This window comes from Cetorhinus maximus, chromosome 32, assembly GCF_964194155.1.
Source record: "Cetorhinus maximus chromosome 32, sCetMax3.hap1.1, whole genome shotgun sequence".
NCBI lineage: Eukaryota > Metazoa > Chordata > Chondrichthyes > Lamniformes > Cetorhinidae > Cetorhinus > Cetorhinus maximus.
The window spans coordinates 11,414,242-11,426,461 of NC_135910.1; the positions used below are offsets into that span (position 1 = coordinate 11,414,242).

At 50.6% G+C, this 12,220-nt stretch overlaps 1 protein-coding gene across 1 annotated transcript in view; it reads right to left on the minus strand.

The window, feature by feature from the left end:
* The window catches only part of ptgir (prostaglandin I2 receptor), a 53,889-nt gene extending 43,396 nt beyond the window's left edge, over positions 1-10,493 (minus strand). The window contains exon 1 of the mRNA XM_078533085.1: positions 9,654-10,493. Coding sequence (XP_078389211.1) covers positions 9,654-10,493 — 840 coding nt within the window. The remainder of the gene's footprint in view (positions 1-9,653) is intronic.
* Positions 10,494-12,220: the final 1,727 nt, after the last annotated feature.

A 12,220-nucleotide genomic window follows, 5' to 3' on the forward strand; every position in this document is an offset into this window, starting at 1 on the left:
GATGATCTTGATATAAAATATAATGAGAGAAATAATTTGAGCTGATAACAAGGGCTGATTCACTCTCATCGGTCACAAGATTCACCCCACAGGGAGTTGATTGTAGGGTTGGGAAAAATTCAAAGTAATTAAAGCTTGAAATGTTGTTTACTTTTATTGAAGACATCACTTAGGAAAAGGAGTGCTATGTGTCAATTGGCTTGAGTCCCTCAGGTGTGCACACAACAGTTGGTGAGAAAGCAAGATTAATATTTGTTGAACTAGTTTTATTTTGGGCTCATCATGATCACAGATCGCAGTGGTACATAAACTTTCTAGTTTGGCATCCAGTGACACCATCAAACACTCCTAGGACAGGTACAGCACGGGGTTAGATACAGAGTAAAGCCCCCTCTACACTGTCCCCATCAAACACACCCAGGGCAGGTACAGCACAGGGTTAGATACAGAGTAAAGCTCCCTCTACACTGTCCCCATCAAACACTCCCAGGGCAGGTACAGCACGGGGTTAGATACAGAGTAAAGCTCCCTCTACACTGTCCCCATCAAACACTCCCAGGACAGGTACAGCACGGGGTTAGATACAGAGTAAAGCTCCCTCTACACTGTCCCCATCAAACACTCCCAGGGCAGGTACAGCACGGGGTTAGATACAGAGTAAAGCTCCCTCTACACTGTCCCCATCAAACACTCCCAGGGCAGGTACAGCACAGGGTTAGATACAGAGTAAAGCTCCCTCTACACTGTCCCCATCAAACACTCCCAGGGCAGGTACAGCACAGGGTTAGATACAGAGTAAAGCTCTCCCTATGCTGCAGAAGCCCAATAAGATGGCTGTCCTATTGGAGGGTTGTCACGATCTCCTGCTGGAGTTACACTGAACACCAACAGAATCGCTGCGGAGGTTCAGTTCCAGTAGCCCTTGGAGCCAGCGAGGTTGACCTGGGTGAAGGGAGCTGATTTAACAGGATGGCTCAAATAATGTTGGAGACATGTTGCTGCCTCCTGCTGGGGACAGACTGCATTGCATGCCCGAGTCTAAAAGTGCACCATCATTTAAATACTTGAAACATGAAATCCACAGCTCGTGTCTACTAACCATTGTGAACTGGAGATATGCCGAGATCACCCCAGTGCTCTGCTCTGTGGCTGATTACCTCTCTTTATTGCTTAATAAATGATTCAATAAACTATATTCGTTCACTCAGGTTCACTGCAGGTGAAAAATTAGGCAATCTTTTATTACTGGGGCACATTGTACGTGCACACAGCCCCTTTAAACTTTCAGTGCGGTTCTCCCTGCTTTGCATCTTGACACATGATGTCTGCTCTAACTCAGTGGGTAGCACGCTCGACTCTGAGTCAGCCGGTCGTAGGTTCAAGTCTCACTCCAGAGACTCAAACACAGAATTCAGCCCGACACTCCCAATGCAGTGCCGAGGGGAACCCTGTGGACCAGAGGTTAAACCCACCTGCCCTCTCGAGTGGATGTAAAGGACCCTACAGCACAATTCTGACAAAGAGTAGGGAGGCAATCACTGGCGTCCTTTATTTCATTTCATTTTATTTCTTGTATTTTCTTTCATGGGATGTGGGCGTCGCTGGCAAGGCCAGCATTTGCTGCCCATCCCTAATTGCCCTTGAGCTGAGTGGCTTGCTAGGCCATTTCAAGGGGCAGTTAAGAGTCAACCACATTGCTGTGGGTCTGGAGTCACATGTGGGCCAGACCGGGTAAGGACGGCAGATTTCCCTCCCTAAAGGGGCATTAGTGAACCGGATGGGGCTTTTACAACAATCGACAATGGCTTCATGTTTAACGCCAATCCTAGGGCATTCGATTACAATACTGATTTTGAGAAGCCGCGAGTGTTTCCCCGGCGACAGGGTCGTTTTGTCAGAATGCTCGGATTGAAAAACTCTTCCTCGTTCATGAGTGAGCTCGCGCTGTCTGACAGGGCTCCGGACCGGCCACACGTAACTGGGGACAATAATGTCTCTATGACAACCTGATCCAGCACAACATTCGTGGGGGAAAAAAAAAAAGGTCTCACAGCGGCATTGCAATTGTTGGGAAAAATAATAAGCAATGCGAAAGTCAAACTCACGAGCCAAGGAATGAGAGTCAGGTGGAGGAATAGCATGTGCACAACACAGGGGCTACAATCAGGTCCGCCAAGGTCTTACTGAGTGGCTCAAGAGGCCAAATGGCCAACTCCTGCTCCTATTTCTTATGTTTCTCATGCTCTGTGACTGAACCAAACAGATTAATAGCTGTGCTTAAACAACAGGGAGAAGGGCACGTGAATGTGGCAGGTATTTGATATCAGGAACACGGGCTTTAAGCCTTTGCCTGTTGTTAAACCTCCCCTGAAATATTCCCGGGCGATTTTCACATGACCTTGGAAGACTGAGATGCAAAAAAGGGCGTGGGGGGGGTGGGTGGTGGGCTTGGGCTGGCAGGGGTTGGGGGGTGGAAGGTTGGATGGTTGGGGGGCGGGGGGGGGTGGTGGTTGAGATGGCTGGGGTTGGGGGGTAGGGGAGTGAGAGGGTTGGGGTGGCGAGGGTTGGGGGGGGTTGGAGAGGGGGGTTGGGAGGTGGGAGGTTGGGGTGGTTGGAGGGGGGCTTGGGGGTGGGGTTGGAGTGGCGGGTGTGGGGGCGCGGAAGGGGAGGTTGGGGGTGTTGGGCGGTGGGAGGATGGAGAGTTTGGAGGGGGGCTTGGGGTGGGGCATTTGGAGGGTGGGGTGTTTGACGGGGATGGGGATGGGACTGAGGTGTTTGGAGGTGGGGGTGGGGCGGTTGGAGGGTGGGGTGTTTGGCGGGGGATGGGGATGGGGTGGTTGGAGGTGGGGGTGGGGTGGTTGGAGGGTGGGGTATTTGGCGGGGGATGGGGATGGGGTGTTTGGAGGTGGGGGTGGGGCGGTTGGAGGGTGGGATATTTGGCGGAGGATAGGGATGGGGTGTTTGGAGGTGGGTGTTGGGGTTGGAGGGTGGTGGGTGGTGGGGTTGGAGGGCGGGGTGTTTGGCAGGGGATGGGGATGGGGTGTTTGGAGGTGGGTGGGGGTGGGGTGGTGGGTGTTGGGGTTGGAGGGTGGGGTGTTTGGCAGGGGATGGGGATGGGGTGTTTGGAGGTGGGTGGGGGTGGGGTGGTGGGTGTTGGGGTTGGACGGTGGGGTGTTTGGCAGGGGATGGGGATGGGGCGTTTGGAGGTGGGTGGGGGTGGGGTGGTTGGAGGGTAGGGTGTTTGGCGGGGGATGGGGATGGGGTGTTTGGAGGTGGGTGGGGATGGGCTGTTTGGAGGTGAGTGGGTGGTGGGATTGGAGGGTGGTGGGTGTTGGGGTTGGTGGGTGGTGGGGAGATGAATGCAGTGTGGAAAATCCCCAGAGTTCAAGACCTTCCACCTCTCTGACCTCAGCTTCCTGAGGCTGAAGTAACTTGACTCATTTACAAAAATTCAACTCTCATCGGAGATACCTTGGATACACAAGAAGGCGTGTGTAGGTGTCTGCTCCCCTACTCCTTTATCTCCCCTTATCTGCATATACATCTAGTATTTTCTCACTCATGTGTTTATCTAACTTCCTCTTAAATCTATCTATGCTACAAGCCTCAGCCTCCTAAAGTGGTGACGAGGCCCACATTCTGACCACTCTGGTAAATTCCCGATTTGTTTCATTACTGTAAAAATTCTCCCTAATTTACTCGATATTATCTGACTAATCGTAAAGATCTCTGTCAGATCACCTCTTAGTCTTTTCTTTTCAAGAAAGCAAGCTCCAGTCTGATAGTTACGTCCACAGTTCTGGTTTCGTTCTGTAAATAGTTTTCGAATTTAAAGCCAGCTCTATCTTTCAGAAGGTCAGCAGTTCCGCTGTTGGATGACAGGGACTGTGGCTTGGGTGGTGGGAGGTAGTCCACAAACTCTGGCAATCCAAACTAACCTGCCTGAATATGTATGGATTCACTACAGGGCTCTGGGGAACTCAACTGGCTCCTGAGGGAAAACTTAAACTGTGCCTCAGTAGCACTCTCACCCCTGAATCAGAACATTGTGGGTTTAAGCCCTACTCCAGAGACGTGAGCACATCAGTCAGGCCAAGAGACAAGAAATGGGAGCAGGAGTAGGCCATTCGGCCCCTCGAGCCTGCTCCGCCATTCAATACGATCATGGCTGATCTTCTTGTGTTTCAATTTCCACATTCCCATCTACCCCCGATAACCTTTGAAGGGGGGAGTGCTGCACTGTTGGGGGCGTTGTCTTTCGGTTGAGATGTTAAACCATCTCCATGCTGGACATTGAAGCTCTCATTATGAAGAAGGGCAGGTAATTTCTCCCCGGTGCCCTGTCCAATAGTTATCCCTTAATACCGTATGTGGGAGCTTGCTGTGCGCAAATTGGCTGCCACAACACAGCAATGACCACACTTTCAAAAGTGCTTCGGCTGAAAAGCGCTGTGTGACATCCTGAGGTCGTGCAAGGTGCCATAGAAATGCAAGTCCTTTCTTTCGTAAAGGAGGAGAGCTCCTGGGTCTTTGATTGTTGCCACCAGGAATCAGAGTGGAATTTTCCAGATTTTTTCCCAAATTGGCTGCGCCTGGAGGTGGGTCACTGGTGTCCGAGGAATGGCCTTTTTGCATGTTGAGGCCAGGAGGAGATGTAATACAGGTTTCTTTATTTAATGATGTGAATGGTTTTAATTGCTTGTCCCTCTACACCCTGTTTCCTATGGTTGAGGATGGGTCATCAATGTAAAGTTGGAAAGGGAAAGGTTAAGAGGAATTTCTTGGGACAAAAGGTTGTTGGAGCCTGGAATTTTTATTCGCAGGCAGTAGATGAGGCAGAGGCCAAAGTATCTCTTCATGGGAAAAGAAGTCTATAGTACGGATGCACTGATTGATACTGGGCTATGGGGAGAGTGGGGCAGTGGGATTAGTTTGGGATTGATACAGGGCTAGGGGGGGAGAGTGGGACAGTGGGATTAGTTTGGGATTGATACAGGATTATGGGGAAAGATCAGGACAGTGGAATTAGTTTGGGATTGATACAGGGCTATGGGGAGAGTGGGGCAGTGGGATTAGTTTGGGATTGATACAGGGTTATGGGGAGGGAGTGGGGCAATGGGATTAGTTTGGGATTGATACAGGATTATGGGGAGGGAGTGGGGCAGTAGGATTAGTTTGGGATTGATACAGGATTATGGGGAGGGAGTGGGGCAGTAGGATTAGTTTGGGATTGATACAGGGTTATGGGGAGAGAGTGGGGCAGTGGGATTAGTTTGGGATTGATACAGGGTTATGGGGAGGGAGTGGGGCAGTGGGATTAGTTTGGGATTGATATAGGGTTATGGGGAGAGAGTGGGGCAGTGGGATTAGTTTGGGATTGATATAGGGTTATGGGGAGGGAGTGGGGCAGTGGGATTAGTTTGGGATTGATACAGGGTTATGGGGAGAGAGTGGGGCAGTGGGATTAGTTTGGGATTGATACAGGGTTATGGGGAGAGAGTGGGGCAGTGGGATTAGTTTGGGATTGATACAGTGTTCTCTTCAGGATAGCCAGTTAATGAAGGATTGTACTGGACCCAATCTTTACTTAATTCTATATTTATTTAGAGTAAAACATTATAAGCATACAGCTCCTAACTCAACTGCACACAATTTCAACGTGTCTTTTTGTTTGTGCTCAAGTGAAACCCATATTAATGTCCACTGTTCCTTACGTGTTGTGAACTTGCATAGCTCAAGAATTCAGTGCTGTTATTTGCATTAATCCATGTCATTGTTTCACATTCCCAATGGCAAGATTCAGTGGTCAGGTACTGCGATACAGCAGCTCATTACCAAGTGATAAACACAGCCAGGTCGAGCAGAGAGAAGGGATGTCAGCTGGGCTGCACTTGACTGCAAAGAAATTCCTTATTATCTAATTACAATTGTTCACAAAAGCCAATTAACCCATCAGCAAGGTCCACCAATTTCATTTAACCTTGTTGCTTAGTTTGCCAACTGCCTCAGTCTGGTAACTGCATCCAACGATTGTGAGGTGGGTCATTCTTATTTAACATCGGTTGAATAATCTCTTCTTTGCAGTCAGTGGAAAAATATTATTGGAGAAGGCTTTGCATTAACAAGCACTTCGAACCCAGTGAAACATTCCAATGCGCTTTATAGGAAAGAGAGACTTGCATTTATATAGCAATTCATGACCTCAGGACGTCCCAAAGTGTTTACTGCCAATGAAGTACTTTTAAGTCACTGTTGTAATGGGGGAAACACAGCAGCCAAATCTGTGCACAGCAAGATCCCACAAGTGTGATAACGACTAGATAATGTGTTTTCGTGATGCTGATCGGGGGGATAAATATTGGGCAGGACACCGGGCAGAACTCTCCTGCTCCTCTTCGAGACAGTGCCATAGAATTAATGCCTGAAAAGAGCAGGCAGGGCTTCAGCTGAACTCATTTGAAAGATGGCGCACCTGACAGTGCGACACTCCCTCAGTACCGCACTGGCATGCCCGCCCAGATCGCCGTGGCTTCAGATCTCCGGAGCGGGGGCGTGAACCCACAATCTTCCGATTGCGCAGGTGAGAATCTGAATCGGCAGATCCACGGCTGACAAGTTCTCAAGCAAGACTTGACACTGAGCTACATAAGACGATGTGAGGAACAGGTGGCCAAAAGCTTGGTTCAAGGAGGTAGCAGGTTTTAAGGAGAACCTCAAGGGGAGAGGAGAGAGAGAGCTAGAAAGACAGGGAGGTTTAAGGCGGGACTGCCAGACTTGAGGGACAAGTCAGCCAATGGAAACGGTGGAGCAATTAAAATTGGGGGTGCCCGAGAGGCCAGAATTCGAGGGACGCAGGGATCGTGGTGGATTTTGAGGCTGGGGGAGATTACAGAGTTGAGGCCATGGAGGAATTTGAAAAAGTAGCGTGCAAATTTTACAATGGAAGCATTGACAAGCAGTTTCAAACTGACTTAAACAGACCTGTACAGTCCTCTAGCTTGTACCAAGGTAGCTGGTCTGAGCTGAGCAGCACTCAAAATGGGGCTTTACTTAAGGGAAAGGGAGCGGGCGGGGGGAGAATCGGCCAAGGCTTTCCTTCCCCTGTTATTATGTCCAGTGTCTCCTGCCTGACAGTCCAATGTTTGTGGGGACCATGGTCCAGTCTGACGCCACATCACATCCCAGCCAACCGAAGTGCTTTACAACCAAAGGAGCACTTTTGGGGCGTTGTCAAGGTTTGAGTGGGTCAGTGGGTGGCATTCTTATGGTTCTAATGTTCAAGTCCCGCTCCGGGGCTTGAGCACAAAAGTCAAGGATGGCACCCCGATGCAGTACCCCGAGGGAGTGCCGCACTGTCGGAGGTGCTGCTTTTGAATGAGAGGCCCCAGCTGAGAGATTTAAAAAAAAATCCCAAGTCGCTATTTTGAAGAAGAACTGGGGAAGTTCTCCCCGGTCTCCTGGCCAATGTTTAACCCTCAATCAACATCACAAAATAAAGAACCAGATTGCCTGGGTCATTATCACAGTGTTATTTGCAGGATCTTGCTGTGCACAAATCGGCTGCTGTGTTTCCTGCATCACGACAGTGATCACACTTCATGAAGGACTTCGTTGGCTGTAAAGCGCTGCGAGATATCCGGTGGTCATGAAAGACGCGATGTAATTGGGAGACTTTCCTTAAACGCGGGAAATGCAGCAGCCGGATTGTGCACAGCAAGATCCCACAAACAGCCAATGGGGATCATGAACAGATAACCTGTGTGTGTGTCACATTGGCGGAAGGATAAGTATTGGCCGGGACACCGGGGAGAGCTCAGTCTGCTCTTCCTCAAAATAGTGCCGCGGGAGCATTACACCTATCCGAGAGGGCAGGCGATGGCACCTCTGACAGTGTAGCACTCCCTCAGTACTGCACTGGGGGTTTGAGCAGGCTGGGGTCAGCGGTGGTGGTGGGGGGGGAGGGGGGGGGGTGGTGGGTCACCCTAGCACTTTCTGGACTGGGACGCAAACTCACAACCTATTGTACCACATACATGGATTTTATAGCACAGGTCGCCAGACCCCTGTTGGGTGAGTTTACCTTAAGCCCCTCAGACCTCCAGCCAAGTACCACAGGATAAAAGATTCCACAAATGACCAAAAGTGTTTGTCCTGAGTCAAAGCTTTTTGAAAATACATTACAAGTTTATCTCCTCGGGACTTTACAACTTGGAAATAAGCTCTAGACGTTAGTAAAGATTGTCAGGGGAAGCAGCATTTTAAAGAGGCACCAACTTCATGTTGAAGTCGGAGGGGCAGAGTAGTTTGTCACAGAAGTTTTGACAACATGTTCTGACATGAACAGGATTCACACATCGTCTCATCGCATTGCAAAAAATGCCTGATGGACTCTCACATGCACGGAGTTATATTAGCAACGGAACAATAGCTCAGAGAGAGTGTTAAATCCTGTTTTAACGTTAGAGCGCACGCTCTAGTCAATTGCTGAAAAGGTTAAGCTAAAACTTTTCATATTAATTCTCTGGATGTGGGTGTCACAGACAAGGTAACTCTTTCAAGTACATTCACAGTTCTTGACTTTTTTTTTTGTTCAAAGTCCTGGAAACTCTTTCGAGTTATCAACAGTCACAGATTGCAACTCTTTCAAGTACAATCACAGTTCTTGGTTTCCGGGAGTGGGACATGAACCCACAACCTTCTGACTCAAAGGTGAGGGTGCTATGAACTGAGCCATAGCTGACACCTCACGGACAAGGTACTGGGACTGATTGCCCTGAGCCCTCATTGCCATCGCCGAGTGGCTCGCCGGACCACTCCAGAGGGGAATGGAGAGTCAGAGTGGGACTGGAGTCACATAGTGGCCAGACCAGATCAGGGTGACCAGTTCCCTTCCCTAAAGGACAGACCAGTGGGCGACCTGGGGCGGGGGCTGCTAGATTTCAGGCAATCCAACCGCTATTGTGGGGGGTGGTCACATCAAAGCAAAACCCTGCAGATGCTGTCAATGTGGAATAAAAACAGAAAAGGCTGGGAAAACTCAGTCGGTCTTGGCAGCGTCTGTGGAGAGAGAGAAACAGAGCGAACATGAGTCCTGTCTGCGGGTTACCCCTCCACGCCAGTGCTTTCTCTGTCCAGAGGCTAACTGGGTCCAAAATTCTCAAACTGCCAATGGGGGGGGTGGGAATTTCAACCTAGAGTGTCTCGATTCTCTGTAATAAGTTGTGGGTGGGGGGGGTGGAAATATGCAATGGGTGAATTCACCTCAAGCTCTTTAAAAAAATCCAGCTGAGCTTTGCAGGTTTCGGAAATGACTGAAAGTGACTCTTCGGAGTTAAAGCATTGGGGACAGCACAACTATATGTCACACACCTTCACAAGACCGGGGCTGTGTTTCCCAGAAGTAAAAGGCAGCAAGGCTTGGGCAATGGGGTGGGGCAGGGGGAAAGGGATACCAGTGAAACTTGTCCAAACTGGGCTTCTGTGCCTTAACATGGAATTCCAGTGCTACTGGTTTTTACTGGGACTGGAACATTTTTCAACTGGTTTTTTTTTTCCTCCTGGAGAGAGGGGAGGGGGAGAGATGCATGGGAATAAATCCTTGTGTTTTTGCCAGTGACCCAGATATTGAAAGGGTTTGAAAATCTCGGGCTTACCGTCAGTGGCAGGGAGCAGATGGCGAAGATAGTGGTCATGGCGGCCAGGAGGATCAGATGGTCCACCTCTTCTTCCCTCTGGCCGAACCAGCTCTTTCTCCTCCTCTGGGAGGAGAGGACGGATCCCCTCCTGGTCCTCTGGTTCCGGTGCATCTTGCACAGGCTGACAATGACCGAGCCGTTGCACAGGAGGATGGCCACGATGAGGAAGGCGATGAGGGTGGCGTAGAGCAGGGAGAAGCCCACCACAGCCGAATTGCTGGACTCCATGTCCAGGAAGCACCAGGTGCCCGGGCAGTACTGCCGGTACTCCCCGAAGCCTGCCAGGGGCATGATGCAGAACAAGGCGGCGAAAGCGTAGGTGGCCGGCAAGGCGAACTTGGCGAAGCTCCTGCCGATGTGCTGCGAGTAGAAGTAGGGGTGGCTGATGGCCATGCAGCGCTCTACGGCCATGGCGAAGAGGATGAGGGTGGACGCCACTCCGAAGAAGGTCATGGCGAAGGAGAAGAAGTCACAGAGGGTGTGCACGCCCACCAGGCCGATCAGGGACTTCTTCTGGGCGTAAGAGACGAAGACCACCGGGCTGAGGAAGCAAGTGCCCATCAGGTCGGTGACAGCCAGCCCCGTCACCAAGATGCAGAAGACCGAGGATTTAGTCCGGACCTCCTTCCTGTGGACCCCCAGCAGGACCAGGGCCAACACGTTGCCCACCAGCCCAGCTGAGAACATCAGGATGCTCACCACGGGTCTGCTGTCCTCTGGGATCTTCAATGTGGTCCCGCAGGTTCTGTTGACCTCCTGCCTTTCAGCCAGGTCCTCAGAGGCAACAGAGTGATCCATTCTCCCTCCCTCCCTCCCTCTCTCTCACACTCACACACTCACAGAGAGAGAAAAGTTTCTCCAAGTTCAGGCTAGTGATGCCCTGTCCCTATCTGCCCCTCTTCACTCTCATGTTGACTCCTCAAAGGGTTTGTTGGCATTGAGGGTGGCAGAGATCTCCACTCCCTCCCATCCTCAGTCACACACACACTCTCTCTCTCTCCTTGATATATGTGAACTGGGAGTTCCTCGTTCATTCGTGTCGGAGTTTGGAGGCGGGACTCCGGTCACTAACATCTGTAGCCAACCAGAGAGAGACTTCCCCAAACCCTTAAAGCTGTACCGTCTCCTCGTATATGAACCAGCCCACAAAGCGAGTGGGGTCTAAAACTGGACAGAGTGAGGTTACAGAGTACACAGCAAGCACTTCATCAGCTCTAAAGCAGCCTTCGCCCTCCTGAGGCCGTGGAAGGTGCTACATAAATGCAAGTCTGTCTCTCATTTTGTGCATCCACTCTTAAACACACTCGTTGCCCAGTTGGCACTCTGCATGACGGCAGGTCAGTCTGTACCTCGTCCTGCAGGGCAGGTGTGTGTCACTCTCCACAGGATTACAGAATTGTGACAGTGCAGAAGGAGGCCATTCAGCCCATCGTGTCTCCGAATGAGCAATGCACCGAGTGCCATTCCCTTCGCCTTCTCCCCGTAACTCCTGCACATTCTTCCTTTTTTGGATAACTGCCTCGTTCCCTTTTCGAGCCTGCCTCCATCACTCCCCTGGGGTTGGAGGAGCGCAGAGATCTCGGAGGGTTGCAGGCCTGAAGTGCAGAGGCATCACAGTCCATGATGTTACTGGACTGATGTTACAACAGTCACCTCTCCTGGAAGCAATCACCTTCGTACGAACCTATGCAGTGAGCTATTTGACCGGGTGAGGCATCATCTTCCAACCACACCCATCCCCTCCCCCGATGCTCAGAAGTCAGTGGTTGGTAAAAGCACAGGCAGATGTTCAATGGAGCACCAACTGAGGGGTCCTGGCTTGCATCTCACTCAGGGGCTGAGTTGACCTGGACGCCATGCACATTGTGATCTGGGGCTATGGATAGTGATGGTAGAGGCTCCAACATCCTTTCCACCACATGGGACCAGGAATCTCTCCCACTCCTACTGCCTGCCATTGGCCTGCGTTGGAAGGTTGACACTCAACCTGTTTTGGCCATGTCATAAACACACCTTTCAAAACACTCCTTCCAAGTGAAGCAACATTTCACTTGCACTTCCCTCAATTTAGTCTACTGCATTCGCTGCCCCCAATGCGGTTTCCTCTACATTGGAGAGACCAAACGCAGACTGGGTGACCGCTTTGCGGAACACCTTCGGTCTGTCCGCAAGCATGACCCAGACCTCCCTGTCGCTTGCCATTTCAACACTCCACCCTGCTCTCTTGCCCACATGTCCGTCCTTGGCCTGCTGCAATGTTCCAGTGAAGCTCAACGCAAACTGGAGGAACAGCACCTCATCTTCCGACTAGGCACTTTACAGCCTTCCGGACTGAATATTGAGTTCAACAACTTTAGATCATGAACTCTCTCCTCCATCACCACCCCCTTTCTGATCCCCCCCCTTTTTCCCCAATAATTTATATAGATTTTTCTTTTCCCGCCTATTTACATTATTTTTAAATGTATTTCCAGCCATTATTTATCTCTACCTTTTAGTCTATTTCGATCCCTTCCCCCCACCCG